The 15,347-nt window shown below is 46.8% G+C and overlaps 1 protein-coding gene across 1 annotated transcript in view; it reads right to left on the reverse strand.

Moving 5' to 3' along the window:
* Positions 1-15,347, reverse strand: part of LOC308610199 (forkhead-associated domain-containing protein 1-like) — an 87,919-nt gene that overhangs the window by 41,536 nt on the left and 31,036 nt on the right. Inside the window, exons 3-4 of the mRNA XM_081259432.1 lie at positions 10,439-10,709; positions 1,160-1,269 (exon numbers count right to left, since the gene is read on the reverse strand). Coding sequence (XP_081115558.1) covers positions 1,160-1,269; positions 10,439-10,709 — 381 coding nt within the window. The remainder of the gene's footprint in view (positions 1-1,159; positions 1,270-10,438; positions 10,710-15,347) is intronic.

Genomic DNA, 15,347 nt, shown 5'->3' on the forward strand with positions numbered 1-15,347 from the left:
AGGCTGTGCAGCTTCTGCTCTGGCCCCCTGGGAACCCTGAGACCACCGTGCTGTGACGAAAAGCCACATGCACAAAGGGGCGCACCAGTCCAGGCGTCCTGGCTGAGGCCCTAGATGTGGGAAGGAGGCCAATGGAAACCGACCACCAGCCTGGCCAAGCCAGAGGCTTACTGAGGCCGCATGAGTGAGGCCAGGGGACACGAGCAAAGGAACCTTCCAGGTCAACCCATAGATTCTGGGGAATAATGAATTGCTGTTTGAAGCCGCTAAGTTTTGGGATGGCTTGTTACACAGCGATAAATACAGAATCTGAGTGTGGCTTCTCGCCTTTCTGCAACATTTTGCAGAGTCTGGTCCCAGGATGCCTGGGTTGGAACCCCCTGCCTCCTGAAGGTTTGGATTTCCGTGTCTGACAAGAACCCCAGGTAGGTCTGCTCCTCACAAACTCTGAGAATTGCTGCAGGAGCAGGCCCTGGCCCTGAAGGAAAGCGAGATATTATAGACTCCTTCTTTTAGAGTAACTTTCGAGTTGTGTCTAAGTGGGGAGAAATTGACCTGGGCCCTTCCCAGGATGTCTTGAATCCACCTGTTCTGCTCGCATCCCTGCTTTAAACCTCTCTGGTTCTTTAACGAGTCTCTCGGCCCACGCCTCCCTGACTTCAGGGCTCACGTCCTCCTGCAAGGAACGTGTTTTTGCATCGCTGTTCCATCACTGAAGGTTGACCAAGTGATTACTGTGTGGGAGTTAGAAGTACCCGCTGAGAAGCTAACCAGACCTCGATTTGAATCCTAACACTGCTCCTTGCACTGGGCAGCCTTGAACACATTACTGAACCTCTCTGAGATTCAGTTTCCTCATCTGCAAAGTGAGGGTGATGCAATCTTTTTTGAAGATGGTGAAGATTAACGAGCTAATAAATGTCAAGTGCACAGGACATGGCCCAGCACACAGTAGGTGCTCAGTACCTTGTAGTTGTAGATGTTATTTGGGATAAAATGAGCAGTGGCCAAACCTGGCTGAATGTCTTGGGAGGAAGAGGTGGTTTCTTGGAAGTAGGAAAAAGGGACAGTCCTTGAGACACAGAGAACAAGAGGCAGTGGCAATCTCTCCATGGTCCCTCTTGCTGCTGTAGCTCTGTGCTTCCCCAAGACCCCTCACCTTATCGTGCTGGGACAGGTCCTGGTCCACAAAAATTTCTCTGTAGGGCCCTGTCCCAGGAATTTCCTCGGCCACTGATTGTTCCGACAGTTCCGCCGCGTTGGTCCACACTAACACACAAGGTCAACAGAGAATGCAGAGGAGACTGTGAGTTTCCCCAAAGTCTTAAAGAATATTTTCAGATTAACCTTCACATTCATGAGACTTATGCACTGAAAGCATTACAGGAGGACTGGAAAGGGTAAGAGCTGCCTCATTTCTCTTCCCCAGCGTTAACTGCACTGATGCACTGTGGTGTGTCTCTTTCCAGACTTTTTTCTATGCTGCATAAGAGCTGAGGACCTTGGGCAAATCATTTGCTCTCTCTAAGCCTTCGTTTCCACATACATAATTCAGGATTCCTGATAGTCTCTGTTATAAAGGGCTATCTGGAGATTAAATAGAATAATGATATAGAGCAGGGCTTGGCAAACTATGGCCCTGCGGCCACATCTGGAATTCTGCCTATGTTTGTAAATAAAGTTTTATTGCAACATAGCCACAGTGATCATTTACATATTATTTATGGCTGCTTCCCAGCTACAAAGGCAGAGCTGAGTAATTGCAGCAGAGACCATGTGACCCACAAGTACTACAGTATTTACTATCTGGCTCTTTACAGGAAAAGTTTGCTGGCCCCTCAAGTAGAGCATTTAGCCCTAAACATTAGCTATGTTTGTTTTATTGCAGCCATATCTTTTCAATAAACAAAAATGCATTTACATGTCAGAGATGCTTATCCAGCTTACTTTTCAGCTAACAATATCAAAAACATCTTCCCATGTCAGTATTTGAGGCTGTACTGGGTTCTTTTCAAGGGTAGCATTGGGGTCCATTGTACAAGTGTGCCAAACGTGTTTAACTAGGATCCACTTGACAGCCATTTAAGCTTTCCTATATTTTTTCTTATTTACCCCAGTATTACAAGGCCTTTTGATATGACTTTCAGGGAGTATGGCATTGTGTTTGGGGACCCCACTCTGTATCACATCAGACATCTCGCAATTCACTCACATCAACACTGAATACATTTCTTTTTATTGGTGTAGAAACGTTTGTAAAGATTTCTATAATTCTACGTGTGAGATCACTTGGGCCCAAGCAGCGTATTTTAAATTTCCAGGTGACTATGGTTTCTGGACAGTCACTGCACATTCTTATCTTCCTGTGAAGTGAGAAGCTGAACAAATTGTTTTCAGTGGTGATGGAACTTTCATGAGTCTTAACATTAATGATGGATGAAGCAGGCACTGTCACGTTTGTGGACATTCATCATCTATTCATTTTGCTTCTGCCTTTTTTATTTATGCATTTTAGAGTCAAAGATTCCTGCCCCCCAGCCAGGTCTCAAACCTCTTTGGGGACCCCAGAACCTCTAGTGGACATAGCTGATGGCCTGTGGTGCCCAGAGAATGCACAGCCTTGCGTGTTGAATGAGCAGCCCTGGCCACAGTGTTCCCTGGGGCGCGAGGAACAGAAGGGCCTGGAACTTCAGCAGCTGCCCATTTTCTCTCCCTCCACCTCCCCAACTAGGTCCATGATTAGAAAACTTTTATTTGAAGCTCACTGCCCCCATCTGACTCTCTTGGATCCTGAGCAGCAAAGTCCTAACTGACTACAGCAGCAGTGCCTGATAGAGAAATAATGGGAGCTACAGAATGCAATTTTCAATTTTCTAGTAGTCACGTGAAAAAGGTAAAAAGAAGAGAGGAATTTTTTAATGATCAATTTTATTTAACCCAATACATTAAAAAGCATCATTTCAACATGTAATCGACAAAAAATATGGAGATATTTTATATTCTTTTTCGTCGAGGCATGAAGCCTTTGAAATCTGGGGTTTATTTTACACTGATTGCGCATCTCAATTTGGAAACTGAGTTTTCAGGAGGAAGATTTCATCTGTTTTCATATTCCTGAAGAAATCGGCTCTCACTGGAGGAAGGTACTGACTGGCCTGTGTCCCCAGGGAGGGCCTCGGGGTCTGACCCTAACTGGGCCCCTGTCCAGTCTCAGCTTAGAGTTCTGGCGTCTGATGCCATCTCTAGGGGTGACTCCGGCTGCCTCTGCGACCCTGTCGTGGCTGTCTTGAGGGACGCTTCCCTGCAAGATGATGGCCGGAGGGGGGACTTCATCAAACTTACAGAACAGGCTGATCGATGGGGTCCCTTTACTGGGGAAGGTGTGTTTACTCAAAGTCTTTGTGGGGCTAGAATTTGCTCTGAGACTTGCTTTCCTTACACCCAGGCAGGGAGGTGCGGGAGCAGTTACCCCTCACCTGCCCCAAACTTCTTTACCGGCTACTGTTATTTATCAAAAAGAACCTAAGGGCCATGTATGACCAAACCGGCTTAACTCTAGATGCTGGATCCTTCGGACGTCCCAGTGGGGAGAAGCCCCAGGGAGAGTCGGGAGGTCTGGGGCGGTGGGACGGCGGATATGGGGACGCAGGCACTTTAAGAATTTTCGGGCATGAGCTGTTGGCCAAAAGCCAGGGGAGTTACTTTAATATTTTAACAACCCCCAGCTGTCCTGGTGCGCTCCAATAATCACCAGTCTGCAGGAGGGGCAGTATGTGTGCACCTTAACTGTGCCTTTAAGACATTGTAAGTTGTAAATAAAAGTTAAATAACAATCATGGTTAGGTAATAACTTAATTTTTAAATTTTAATATTTAAAATTTAAATATTAAAATTTTTAAATATATAAATTATTAAGATTGTAAAATTTAAAATTTAAATATTAAAATATTAAATATTTTAATATTTACTGAATGTTCGCTATGCACCAGGCGCTGTGCTCAGCACTTACAGGCAGGATACGATTTCGTCTTCATAACAACCCAGTGAGATAGGCATTATTATTCCCATCTCCATTTTATACGTGAGAGATATGAGGCACAGAGACGTCAAGTCACCTGCTCAAGGACACACAGCTGGTAAGTGGTAGAGTCAAGGGGTGAACCTAAGTTTGTTGGATTCAGAGCCTATGCTTTTAACCACTATGTAGTCAATGTATTGAAGTGGGAAGATGTTTATGACATATTATTGAATTTTAAAAATCAGGTAGGGAATTCCTTGGCAGTCCAGTGATTAGGATTCTGTGCTTCCACTGCAGGGGGCACAGGTTCCATCCCTGGCTGGGGAACAAAGATCCTGCAAGCTGAACGGCACGGCCAAAAAAAGAAAAAAAAACCTAACCTATGTTAGGTTCATATGATCCCATTATTGGGAAAAAATATATATATATATATATATGAATCAAGATGCTATTTTAATAAGTCACTCCACATATTTTCTTTTCTCAGTATTCTTCCCCACCTCCCATGAGCTCTTGCCATTAAGATTTGGCCTTGGAGCTGACGTTTTATTGCCTTGTGGTAAAGGAAGGATGAGTATTAACTAGAACAGGGTGATTTTTCCCCCAGGCAAAATGATGTTTTGATTTTTGACAATGTCTGGAGACATTTTTGAGTACCACAGTTAGGGCGGTTGGTGGTGGTGGTGTTGCTACTGGTATCTCTGGTGGGTAGGAGTCAGGGATGCTGCTAAACATTCGACAGTGGACAGGACAGATCCTTCAACAAGGAGTTATGCGACCCACCTGTCACTGTGCCAAGATTGAGAAACCCTGACCTGATCTGCAGTAAATAAATCCTTGGCTTTGGGTTTTCAAATAGAATTTTTCAAGTCTAAAGCAAGGTGACAGTCTAACAGTAAACCAATTTAATTGGAAGAGCCCAGCTTTGCTAAGAGAGGAAAGAGCTTTCTCGGAACCCTTAAAAAGAGGTGTTTTCTGTCAAGAGACAGCATGGAGGACTGGAGCACAGAGTTTGCTCTAAAGCGTAGAGTAGAGAGGCCCAGACAGAAAGGAACTCCCCATGACACGGGAAGATGAAAGTCCTTTTCTGAGGATGGCAAGAGTGTCAGGGGAACGAGGGCAAACGTTTGGAAACATGAGACCTGGCTGAGAGGCTGAGGAGATAGAGCCCAGGTAGATGTGAGGGACTCTAAGCCATACGACTCATCCTTCATTTCTCCAGGGGGAATCCAAGTCCTTCAGAGAAGCCCCAAGTTCAGCATGGCACTGGAGAAACCGGTGATTACAGTGGAAAAATTTAAATGGCAGAGTGAAAAAAAGAAAAGAAACAGCCCATGTGCCATGTGTCCAAAGGACACATTAAAAAAAAAAACCCAAAAACCCTGTATATATGTTCATAAGACAGAACATGATGCATACAACAAAATGAATGAATCTCAGAAATACTATGCTGAGTGAAAAAAGCCTTCCACAAAGGAACATGTACTACATGGTTCTGTGTACTTGAGATTCTAGAACAGGAATATCTAATCCATGGCGGGAAAAGAATTCAGAAGAGTGGGTGCCTCTGGGGCCTGGGGCTGGGAATTGACTGGGGAGGGACATGAGGGAACTTTCTGGGGTGATGGTAATGTTCTATATCTTGATAGGAATTTGGGTTACATAGTTGTGCACGACTGGCACAACTCAGTGAGCACATTCAAGGTCTAACACCTTTCAGGGTGTGGTAGCCAGTCTCCAAGATGGCCCCACTGATTCTTGTCTCCTGGTATTCAGACCCTTGCATCATCCTCTCCAATACTGGATGGACTTTATATTAGTTAGCTGGGGCTGCCATAACAAAACACCACAGGAGGTCTTAACAAAAGAAATTCATTTTCTCACAGTTCTGGAGGCTGGAAGTCCAAGATCAAGGTGTGGGCAGGGTTAGGCCTCTCTCCTTGGCTTGCAGACGGCCACCTTCCTGCTGTGTCCTCACATGCCCTTTTCTCTGTGCACGTGCATCCCTGGCGTCTCTCTCTCTCTTCTTACAAGGACACCAGCCCTTGGATTAGGGCCCACCCAATCATCTCATTTTAACTTACTCATCTATTTCAATACACTATCTCCAAATAGGGTCACATTCTGCAATATTGGGATTGAGGCCTCAGCATATGCATTTTGGGGGAATGCAATTCAGTCCATAACAAAGCTTCTCTATGTAACCAAGGATATTGCAGAAATGACACAGTTTGATTCCTGAGGTTAGATCCTAAAAGACATTGCAGCTTCTGCCTCACTCTCTAGGACCACTTGTCTGGAGGAGCTGGCAGCTTGAGGATGCTCAAGCAACGTATGGAGAGGTGCACTTAGTGAAGAACTGAGGCCTCTTACCAAAAGCCATGTGAGTGAACCATCCTAGAGGTGGGTCCTCCAGCCCCAGACAAGCCCCCAGAGGACCACAGCCCAGCCACCACCATTACTGCCACCTCATGGACAAGCCTGAGCAAGAATCCCCCAGCGAAGCCATTCCCAACTTCCTGACTCAGAGAAACTAGGAGATAATAAATGTTTACTTTTGTTTTAGGCCATTACATCCTGCAGTAATTTGTTATGCAACAATAAGTAGCAAATACAGGTTTGGGCACCAGGAGTGGTGGAAAATTTAACAAAAACCCTAAAATGTGGAGTGGTTTGTGATGGAACAGTGGCCAGAAGCTGGAGGACTTTGGCCAAGAGTCTTTGAGAAAGCCTGAATAGTCTTAGTAGAAGCCCGATGGCGTTTGAGGAGGCAGTGAGGGAAGGGTTTCAGAAAAGTGAGGAAAATGTTACTGGGGTTAAGAGATCCTTGTCAGGTGGTGGCAGAAGGTTTCCTAACACGTTGCCTGTGGTCATGAGGAAGGTAGAAAATGTTTGTGATGAGGCTGAGTGGTCAAGCTAAAGAGAGTCCCAGACAGAGTCTTGGAAGGTGCTGCCTGGTTACTTCTTGCTACTTATAGTGAAATGTGAGGGGGAGAGACAGTTAAAGGAAGGGCTGTTAAATCAGGGCAATGCTCTGGGCTTGAAAATTCCCTGCCTCTCCAGGTGGCAAATGAAATATAAGAAACAGGTTCTGGGCAAAAATCAAATCAAGGGCACTCTCAAGAAAACACAGTCCAGAGAAGAAGCTAAGGGTGTGGTTGTAAAATCCTTTGTTAAGAATACAGATCCAGGGCAGTGTCCAAGAGAACCCTTCGGTCAAAGAACTGGGCTTCTAAGAAGCTTCTGTCCTTTGTCAGTCTTTGCAGAAGCCCATGGTGGAAGGGCTTGTGACAAAAAAGTCTGTGGGCGTGGTTTTTGCCTGATAGGATGAACCCCAATAAGAAGCACTGCCAACTCAGACTGACAGAGACCCACAAAAGTCAAAGAAGCGTCTGGACCCCCAAGCTTCTACAGGCAGGAAGCAGGCTATAAAACTATGCAGCCACATCCAGGGGACACCTTTCATAGGAAAGGGAGGACGACTCAGAAGGCAGAACTCACGGACCAGGGGCAGAGCCAAGAGCCCTGGAAAGTCATTTCTGGGCAAGAGTTGGACTGAAGCCCAGTCAAGGAACTGCCGATATTTTACCAGCTGGACTTCAGAACTGCTTTGGGCCAGGGACTCCTGTGTGTTTCCTGTTTTTCTTCTTTTGGAACAAGAGGAGTGTATGTAGCAGTGATGCTATGTCTGTCCCACCAATATGTGCTGGGTGTGTGAGGGACAGACCCTTTGTTCAGAGGTCTTCAGATTTCTGGAAGTAGTACTTGATGAGCTGAACGTAACGTACTACACCCATGAGCCCCATCTGTACCTGGACTTGATTTAGATGAGATTCTGGAATTTGAGCCGATGCTGTTACTGGGGTGAGATTTTGGGGGGCCTCGGGAGAGAGGAGGAGGAGTGTGATTCATTGAGGACCCGAGGGCAGGCTGTGGTAGCCGGCCTCCAAGATGACTGCTGATAATCCCCGCCTCCTGGTCTTCAGGCCCGTGTGTAGTCTTCTCCCACACTGGAGGGTGACGCCCTGGGTAACCATCAGGATATTGCAACAATGACAGAGCATGACTTCTGAGGCTTAGTCACAAGAGATGTTGCCATTTCCATCTTGTCCTCCAGGATCACTTGCTCAGGAGGAGCAGCTGCCGTGTCATGAGAACGCTTGAGCCACTCTCTGGGGAGGCCCATGTGGTGAGGAACCGGGGCCTCCTGCTGACACCCATGTGAGCAGCCGTGTTCGAAGTGGATCCTCTGGCCCAGGTCAAGCCTTCAGATGACTGCAGCCTTACGAGGGACCCTGAGCCACAGCCGTCCTGCTAAGCTGCTGCCAAATTCCTGACCCCACAGAAACCGTATAGATGATAACACATGTTTGATTTTGCTTTAGGCTGCTACGTTTGGGGAGAATTCGTTATGCAATCATGATAACTAATACACATTCTGTGTTCATTTTACATGAAGGAGACAAAAAATGTTGAGTTCTAGTTAATGGTATATGTGCTAAAACATTTAGGGGGAGGACTACAGATGTGTGCTATTTATTTTGAAATGCATCCAAAAAATAAGATGGATTAATGCAGGACAAGAAGGATGGGTAGACAGAAATGTAATAAAGAGTACAGCAAAGTGTTAGCGGTAGAATTAGGAGGAGAGCTGTCTCTATAAAATTCTTTTTGCTTTGCTGTATGCTTGAAAGTTTTCACATTAAAATGCTGGGGGGGGGCTTCCCTGGTGGCGCAGTGTTTGAGAGTCTGCCTGCCAATGCAGGGGACACAGGTTCGAACCCTGGTCTGGGAAGATCCCACATGCCACGGAGCAGCTGGACCCGTGAGCCACAACTACTGAGCCTGCGCGGCTGGAACTTGTGCTCCGCAACAAGAGAGGCCGCGATGGTTAGAGGCCCGCGCACCGCGATGAAGAGTGGCCCCTGCTCGCCGCAGCTGGAGAAAGCCCTCGCACAGAAGTGAAGACCCAACACAGCCATAAATAAAGAAATAAATAAAATTAAATTTAAAAAAAATGCTGGGGGTAAATGGCTGAGTAATTTCTTAACTTGGGCGGTTGGTACATGAGCGTTCCTTAGACGATGATGATGATGATGTAAACTGCAGAGATACCTTTCATTTGCTCCTTAGTCTGTTTATTTCAGAATAATAACTATTATTTGAATGGCTGAGGGAAGGGACTAGGTGAGTGGTCCTGAGTGAGACCAGGGAAGGGTGTGGAGGCATCGAGAGACCTGGGGACTCAGAGGGGTCTGGGGCTGGGACACAGAAAACAGAGAATGGAACATTCACACCAGTGGCCACAGAAGAAACCTGGGAATCATGCCAGGGACTAAGTCGACCCAGCTACTCTGCCAGTAAGCCTGGCAAGGCCAAGAGGATGGTGACAGACAGGAAGTCTCCTCCCCAAGTGCCATGAGGCCTTCTGGGGGGGAGGGGGGAGAAGGAAACCCTGATGGCTGTGTGTCCCCAAAGTGACCAGGCTGTGAGTGACAGTCACTGAGATAACCAGCCTTAAATTTGACCGAAAAGCGTTATTTTAGATTAGATTGAATACATAACCTCCGGAGAAATAATTTTCTCCATAAGCCTCAGTCTCCTCTTACCTGTAAAATGGTAATAAAATATTTAAAAACCTCCTAAGGCAAGAGGGATTTCAGTTACCAATATGTCTGTACATCTGAGTTGAAGTATATAAATTTAGATTCTGATACAAATTCATATATATTCATATATATGTACAAACACACACACACACACACACACACACTCACCACAGAGGTACTGACGTGTGCAGATGGGCAGAGCACAGTCTTGGAGGAGTTTGTACCAAAAAGTCAACAGGGAGAATTCTGGTGATAAGGGTGACAGCTTATCTTTTACTGTTTTCTAACTTTCTGCTTATCCCAATTTTTTCACATTTGATTATGTTCTACTTCAGAACCAGAGAACATAAGCAAAAGCCAGAGAAAGACAAATATCATACCATATTGCTTATATGTGGAATCTAAAAAAAAGGTACAAATGAACTTATCTACAAAACAGAGATAGAGTTACAGATGTAGAAAATAAACTTATGGTTACCGGGAATAAGAGGGGGGAGGGATAAATTGGAAGAGAGGGATTGACATACACAATACTATACATAAAGGAGATAACTAAGAAGGACCTACTGGATAGCACAGGGAACTCTCCTCAATACTCTGTAATGGTCTATATGGGAAAAGAATCTAAAAAAGAGTGGATACATGTATATGTTGAACAGATTCAGTGTGCTGCATACCTGAAACTAACACAACACTGTAAATCAACTGCACCTCAATAAAAATTTAAAAAAAAAGGGGAAAGCAGAAACTGAGACCCATCCTCCTAGCAAAAGCCCCTCCCCTAAGCCGCCAAGGAAGCGCCCATGAGTACCTTGCCTGATGATGGGAACGCTGTGGGCGGCTCTGTCCACCTTGAAGGAGAACATCTTCTCGCTGGCACTCACGGGCTGCCTGTGGGAGGCTGGTGGGACCATGGGGGGCTCGGGGGACCCCTGTGACCAGCTCCTCTGCACTGGCGCTGTCCAGATGCCCGGGTAGAAGGGGGTCTGTGGTGGTGAGGGTGACTGGTTCAGTTCCTGGGTGGCCCAAGGTGGCTGTGGCCTTGGCCAAGGTGCTGGGCCCCTCACCCATGGGAAGGAGACCTGCAGGGGCAGACAAGAGGGTCAGGGGAGGTTACGAGCAGCTGGGGTGGTCTTCACCTTTCTGTCCCGGCGACATAATTGCTGCCCTAGATTTCGGCGTATAAGTCACTTCTCCCAAGAATCCCTCCCACACTCTCCCCAAATTTGGGATGGCGGTCCCCACCATGGGTCACCTTGCACACTATCGCACCACCATTTATTGGGTGCAGCCTTCGTGCCAGGCACCCAGTCAAGAGATTCACATGCATTACCTCATTTAATACCCCTGATGCTCTGTGATGAGCCCGAGGCTGAGCAAGACCTAGTGACTTTCCCAGGACCACAGATTTGGCAGTGAGCGTCTGAGCTGGTACAACGCCACCTCTGAGCTCTGAGAGGCTGACAGCTTTTTGTCTACCTTGCTCAGCACCGTATCCTCAGCTCCTAGAATAAACCCTTGGCACATACACAGTAGGTCCTTAAATATTGGTTGAAAGAATGAATGAACACATCTCCGAGATTCAAGCCCAGCTCTCCAGGACACACACATCCACACTGTGTGTCTCCCTGGCACTCCCATTCCACCTCTTCCCCGAAGCCGAGAGCTCTGGGGTGGCAGGCACCCCAACTGGCTCGAAACCCAGCTGGCTCATTAGCCTGTGACCCTCAACATCTGCCACATCTGATTCTTGGCAGACGCTCCATAAATATCTATCGAGGGAACCTTTTTTCATCTGACCCGGCGGAAGATGTCTGTATCTACTTTCATTAGAGAGCACATCAAAATCCATCTACACCGGGAGAAGCAAATGCTGAGAGGTGCTGACACCTGGCTTTTTCTTGGTTAATGCTGTTGTGGCCGTCCCTCCCCGAGCCTAGTGGTTAAACCGTGACATCGTGAATGCTACCATTTATTGTAATTACTCACCGATTTCTCGTGATAGCCCTGAAGGGGAGGAGCTCTCCTTATTCCTAGCTTACAAATGAGGCTTGGAGAGGTTAAGGACTTCACCAAGCTCAGGTGGTGGTGGAGAGGGTGGTGGGACAGGGGTTCTGGAAAGCTCTTTCCCTCTCTGTCTCTCTCTCCCTTCTCTGCCCCAACCCCACCCCCAGTCGCTTGGCAGAAAAAAACACACTTTTCAAGGAAGAAGCTAAGTTCAAAGGTTTGCCGCCTGTGGCGGTCACGTTTCTCTTTCTGCAGACTGCAGACACAGAATGAGAAACAGGACAGAATGCTTCCGAAATAGGAGCACTGGCAGACAGAACTTCCTATAGCTCCAGCTGGATTGTATTCAAGAGGAAGGTTCTCCACTCACTCAGGTTCCCAAACCAGTCTTTCAGCTACAGTCTTTCCCAGCCAAGTCAAGAATCTGGTGAATTCCCCTGAAGACTTTTTTGGAGTCAGGGAGAACACTGTTTGGGAAAATCAAACTCCAATTGCCTGGCAACACCTGGCCCAGCATTTATGATGACACTGGCCCCGTTGAAACCTGTTTCAGGAACGGACTTGGCAGTGTTCCAGAACTCTGTTACCTTATGTGAAGATTCGAATTTCTCTCCACTGTGGGCACCTCAGTCTCCACCTAAGCTTTCTTCCTTTCTCTCCTTTCAGAAGCTGAGGTGTCCTGCTTCTGCCTTGCACTCAATTCTCCATCCATCCTATCCCTTCCCGTCCTCTCCTCTGGGGCTGTCTTGCCTCAATCATTCCTACAACCTTTCCTCATCGATTTAATAAAGATTTATCGAATGAAAGGGCTGAAGGTGGGAAGGGGGAAATTTGAATATGTTTTACCCCCGCCTGATAGAAAACAAATCGAGAGACCACGGGTAGTGTGGAGGAATTCCCTTTTGTGCTGGGATGCTCAGGTAGATGTGCCTCACTGCCCACTAACTGCCAGGGTGCTAAAGGGAGTGCTCATATCTCATGCCTCAAGTGGTTCACTGCCGTAGTGGACAGGCCGCAACCCACCTGGCTCTTCTGGAAATTCCAAGAATCTCCCTCCCAATCTGTCGGCCCATTGCTGTGGGTGGGGCTAAGCAATCAACCAATCACACTCCCTGGACATACTGATTGGTTCAGTGGTGGGGCAAGTGATGCAATCAGAGCCAAGGAGACCCAAGAAGACTTGGCTGGACACCAGGATCTGGAGTGACCTGGTGGGACTTCAGAATGCAGCCAGCATGAGGGAGTGGAGCCCAGACATGGAGAGAGAGAAGCGTTTTATTTATTTTTCAAATTGTGGTAAATAACCTGCAACATAAAATTTATCATCTTAGCCATTTTAAAGTATACAGTTCAGTGGTGTTATGTATAGTCACATTTCTGTGAGATGGATCTCCAGAACTTTTTCGTCTTGCAAAACGTAAACTCTATTAACCATTAGACAACAACTCCCCATTCCCTCCGCCACCCAGCCCGTGGTGACCAACATTCTGTCTCTATGAATTGGACTACTCTAAGTACCAAGTACCTCAAATAAGTGAAATCACATGGTACCTGTCTTTTTGTGACTGGCGTATTTCACTTAGCATAGTGCCCTCAAGGTTCATCCATGTTGTAACATGTCAGAATTTCCTTCTTTTATTTTATTATTTTTGTGTGTGTGTGGTAGGCAGGCCTCTCACTGCTGTGGCCTCTCTCGTTGTGGAGCACAGGCTCCGGACGCGCAGGCTCAGCGGCCATGGCTCACGGGCCCGGCCGCTCCGCGGCATGCGGGATCCTCCCGGACTGGGGCATGAACCCGTGTCCCCTGGATCGGCAGGCGGACTCTCAACCACTGCGCCACCAGGGAAGCCCTTCCTTCATTTTTAAGGCTAAATAATATTCCACCATACAGTTTAGAGTGTATTTTTTTTATCCATTAAGCGTCATGGGCACTTGGGTGGTTTCTACCTCATGGCTATTATAACTATGCTGCTGTGAACATGGTGGGGAAAATAAGGAAGCTGGTTTTGAGCACTGGCTGGAGTGCTACCCTGAAGTGCTCCATCTCTGAGGCTGGCTAGAGCTGGTTTCTGTTGCTTGCAACACACAGAGCCCGAACGATAGGGCCCCTAGTGGGAAGGAGCCAAAGATGTATAAACGCAGCAGAGACTCCAAGCTCTTCGGGTTTAAAAATTTAAAAATAAAGTTTTTTTTTTTTTCTCTGAAGCATGTTGGTTGAGGGTAGCTTTAGTTGGATGGTTAAAGTTGGTTTTCTCTAGTTTCCCGGCTTGCTTTATCAAAGGGAAGGTCAAGGTTTTCTCAGAAATTGCTGCTGGCAACTACAACGATACAGGCAGGGAGAAAAGCAAACATAAGAAGAAGACTCACATTAAAAGCTAGCTCTGGGCTGTACAGGAAGCATGGGGTCAAGGTCAGTTATCAACAAGTTTGTTTTTATTATTTATTTATTTTAGATTTAATTCTATTTATTTTTGTCTGTGTTGGGTTTTCGTTGCTACGTGCAGGCTTTCTTTAGTTGCCGCGAGCGGGGGGCTACTCTTGTTGTGGTGTGCAGGCTTCTCCTTGTGGTGGCTTCTCTTGTTTCGGAGTGTGGGCTCTAGGCGCATGGGCTGCAGTAGCTGGGGCACATGGGCTCAGCAGTTGTGGCACGTGGGCTCTAGAGCGCAGGCTCAGTAGTTGTGGCGCATGGGCTTAGTTCCTCCACGACATATGGGATCTTCCCAGACCAGGGCTCGAACCTGTGTCCCCTGCACTGGCAGGTGGATTCTTATCCACTGTGTCACCAGGGAAGTCTTCAAGTCTGTTTTTAGAAACTTTAGTTCAAAAATACACGCTAATGCCTTTTCTCTTTCTTTGTGTCTGTTCTCTGACCATATGGTATGTTGCCATGGTTGGGTTTTTAGTTTTGTTTTTGAGGTAGCATATGTGATACTCCTGATTTCTTTTCCATACTACCTTTAAAATAGCAGGTTGGGGCTTCCCTGGTGGTGCAGTGGTTGAGAGTCCGCCTGCCGATGTAGGGAACACGGGTTCGTGCCCTGGTCCGGGAAGATCCCACATGCCACAGAGCGGCTAGGCCCGTGAGACATGGCCGCTGAACCTGCGTGTCTGGAGCCTGTGCTCCGCAACAGGAGAGGCCACAACAGTGAGAGGCCCGTGTACCGAAAAAAAAAAAAAAAGCAGGTTGTCAACCACCTGGATTAACCATGACCACATCCACGGCTGAATTTATATTAGCTTTAATAAACACAGGTCAATGATTTACTCAAGAAATCACTATCCATTTTTTTTCAGATTATCTATTTGTTCTTTGTGTTATTTCCCCAATATCTGCTTCTAACCCTGAAAAGAGTGTAAGTTGAATGGGACACCCTAAAAAAACTTCGAAGTAGTTTGCACATCGAGTGCCTACAGTACACATGAATTCTGCCAGGAAGCCCTGGAGCCTGCAGAGAAGGTGGAAACTTAGACCTTGCCCTTGGAGAGCTTGTTATGTGCTCTGCCATTTGTAAGTAATTGTGGACAATACAACGACTATGAGCCACTGTGTAGAGAAGCCACAGATGTGCCACAGACTGTGCTGGGCACTTAATGCATGTGGTCTCATCTGATCTCCAGAATAATCTTGCAGGAGGCATTTTACCCCTCATTGTGTGGATTAAGAAACTGAAGCTCAGAGAGGTTAAATGACTTGCCCAACGTCTCACGGCCAG

This window comes from Mesoplodon bidens (assembly GCF_964165515.1).
Source record: "Mesoplodon bidens genome assembly, contig: HAP1_SCAFFOLD_116, whole genome shotgun sequence".
NCBI classification, from domain to species: domain Eukaryota; kingdom Metazoa; phylum Chordata; class Mammalia; order Artiodactyla; family Ziphiidae; genus Mesoplodon; species Mesoplodon bidens.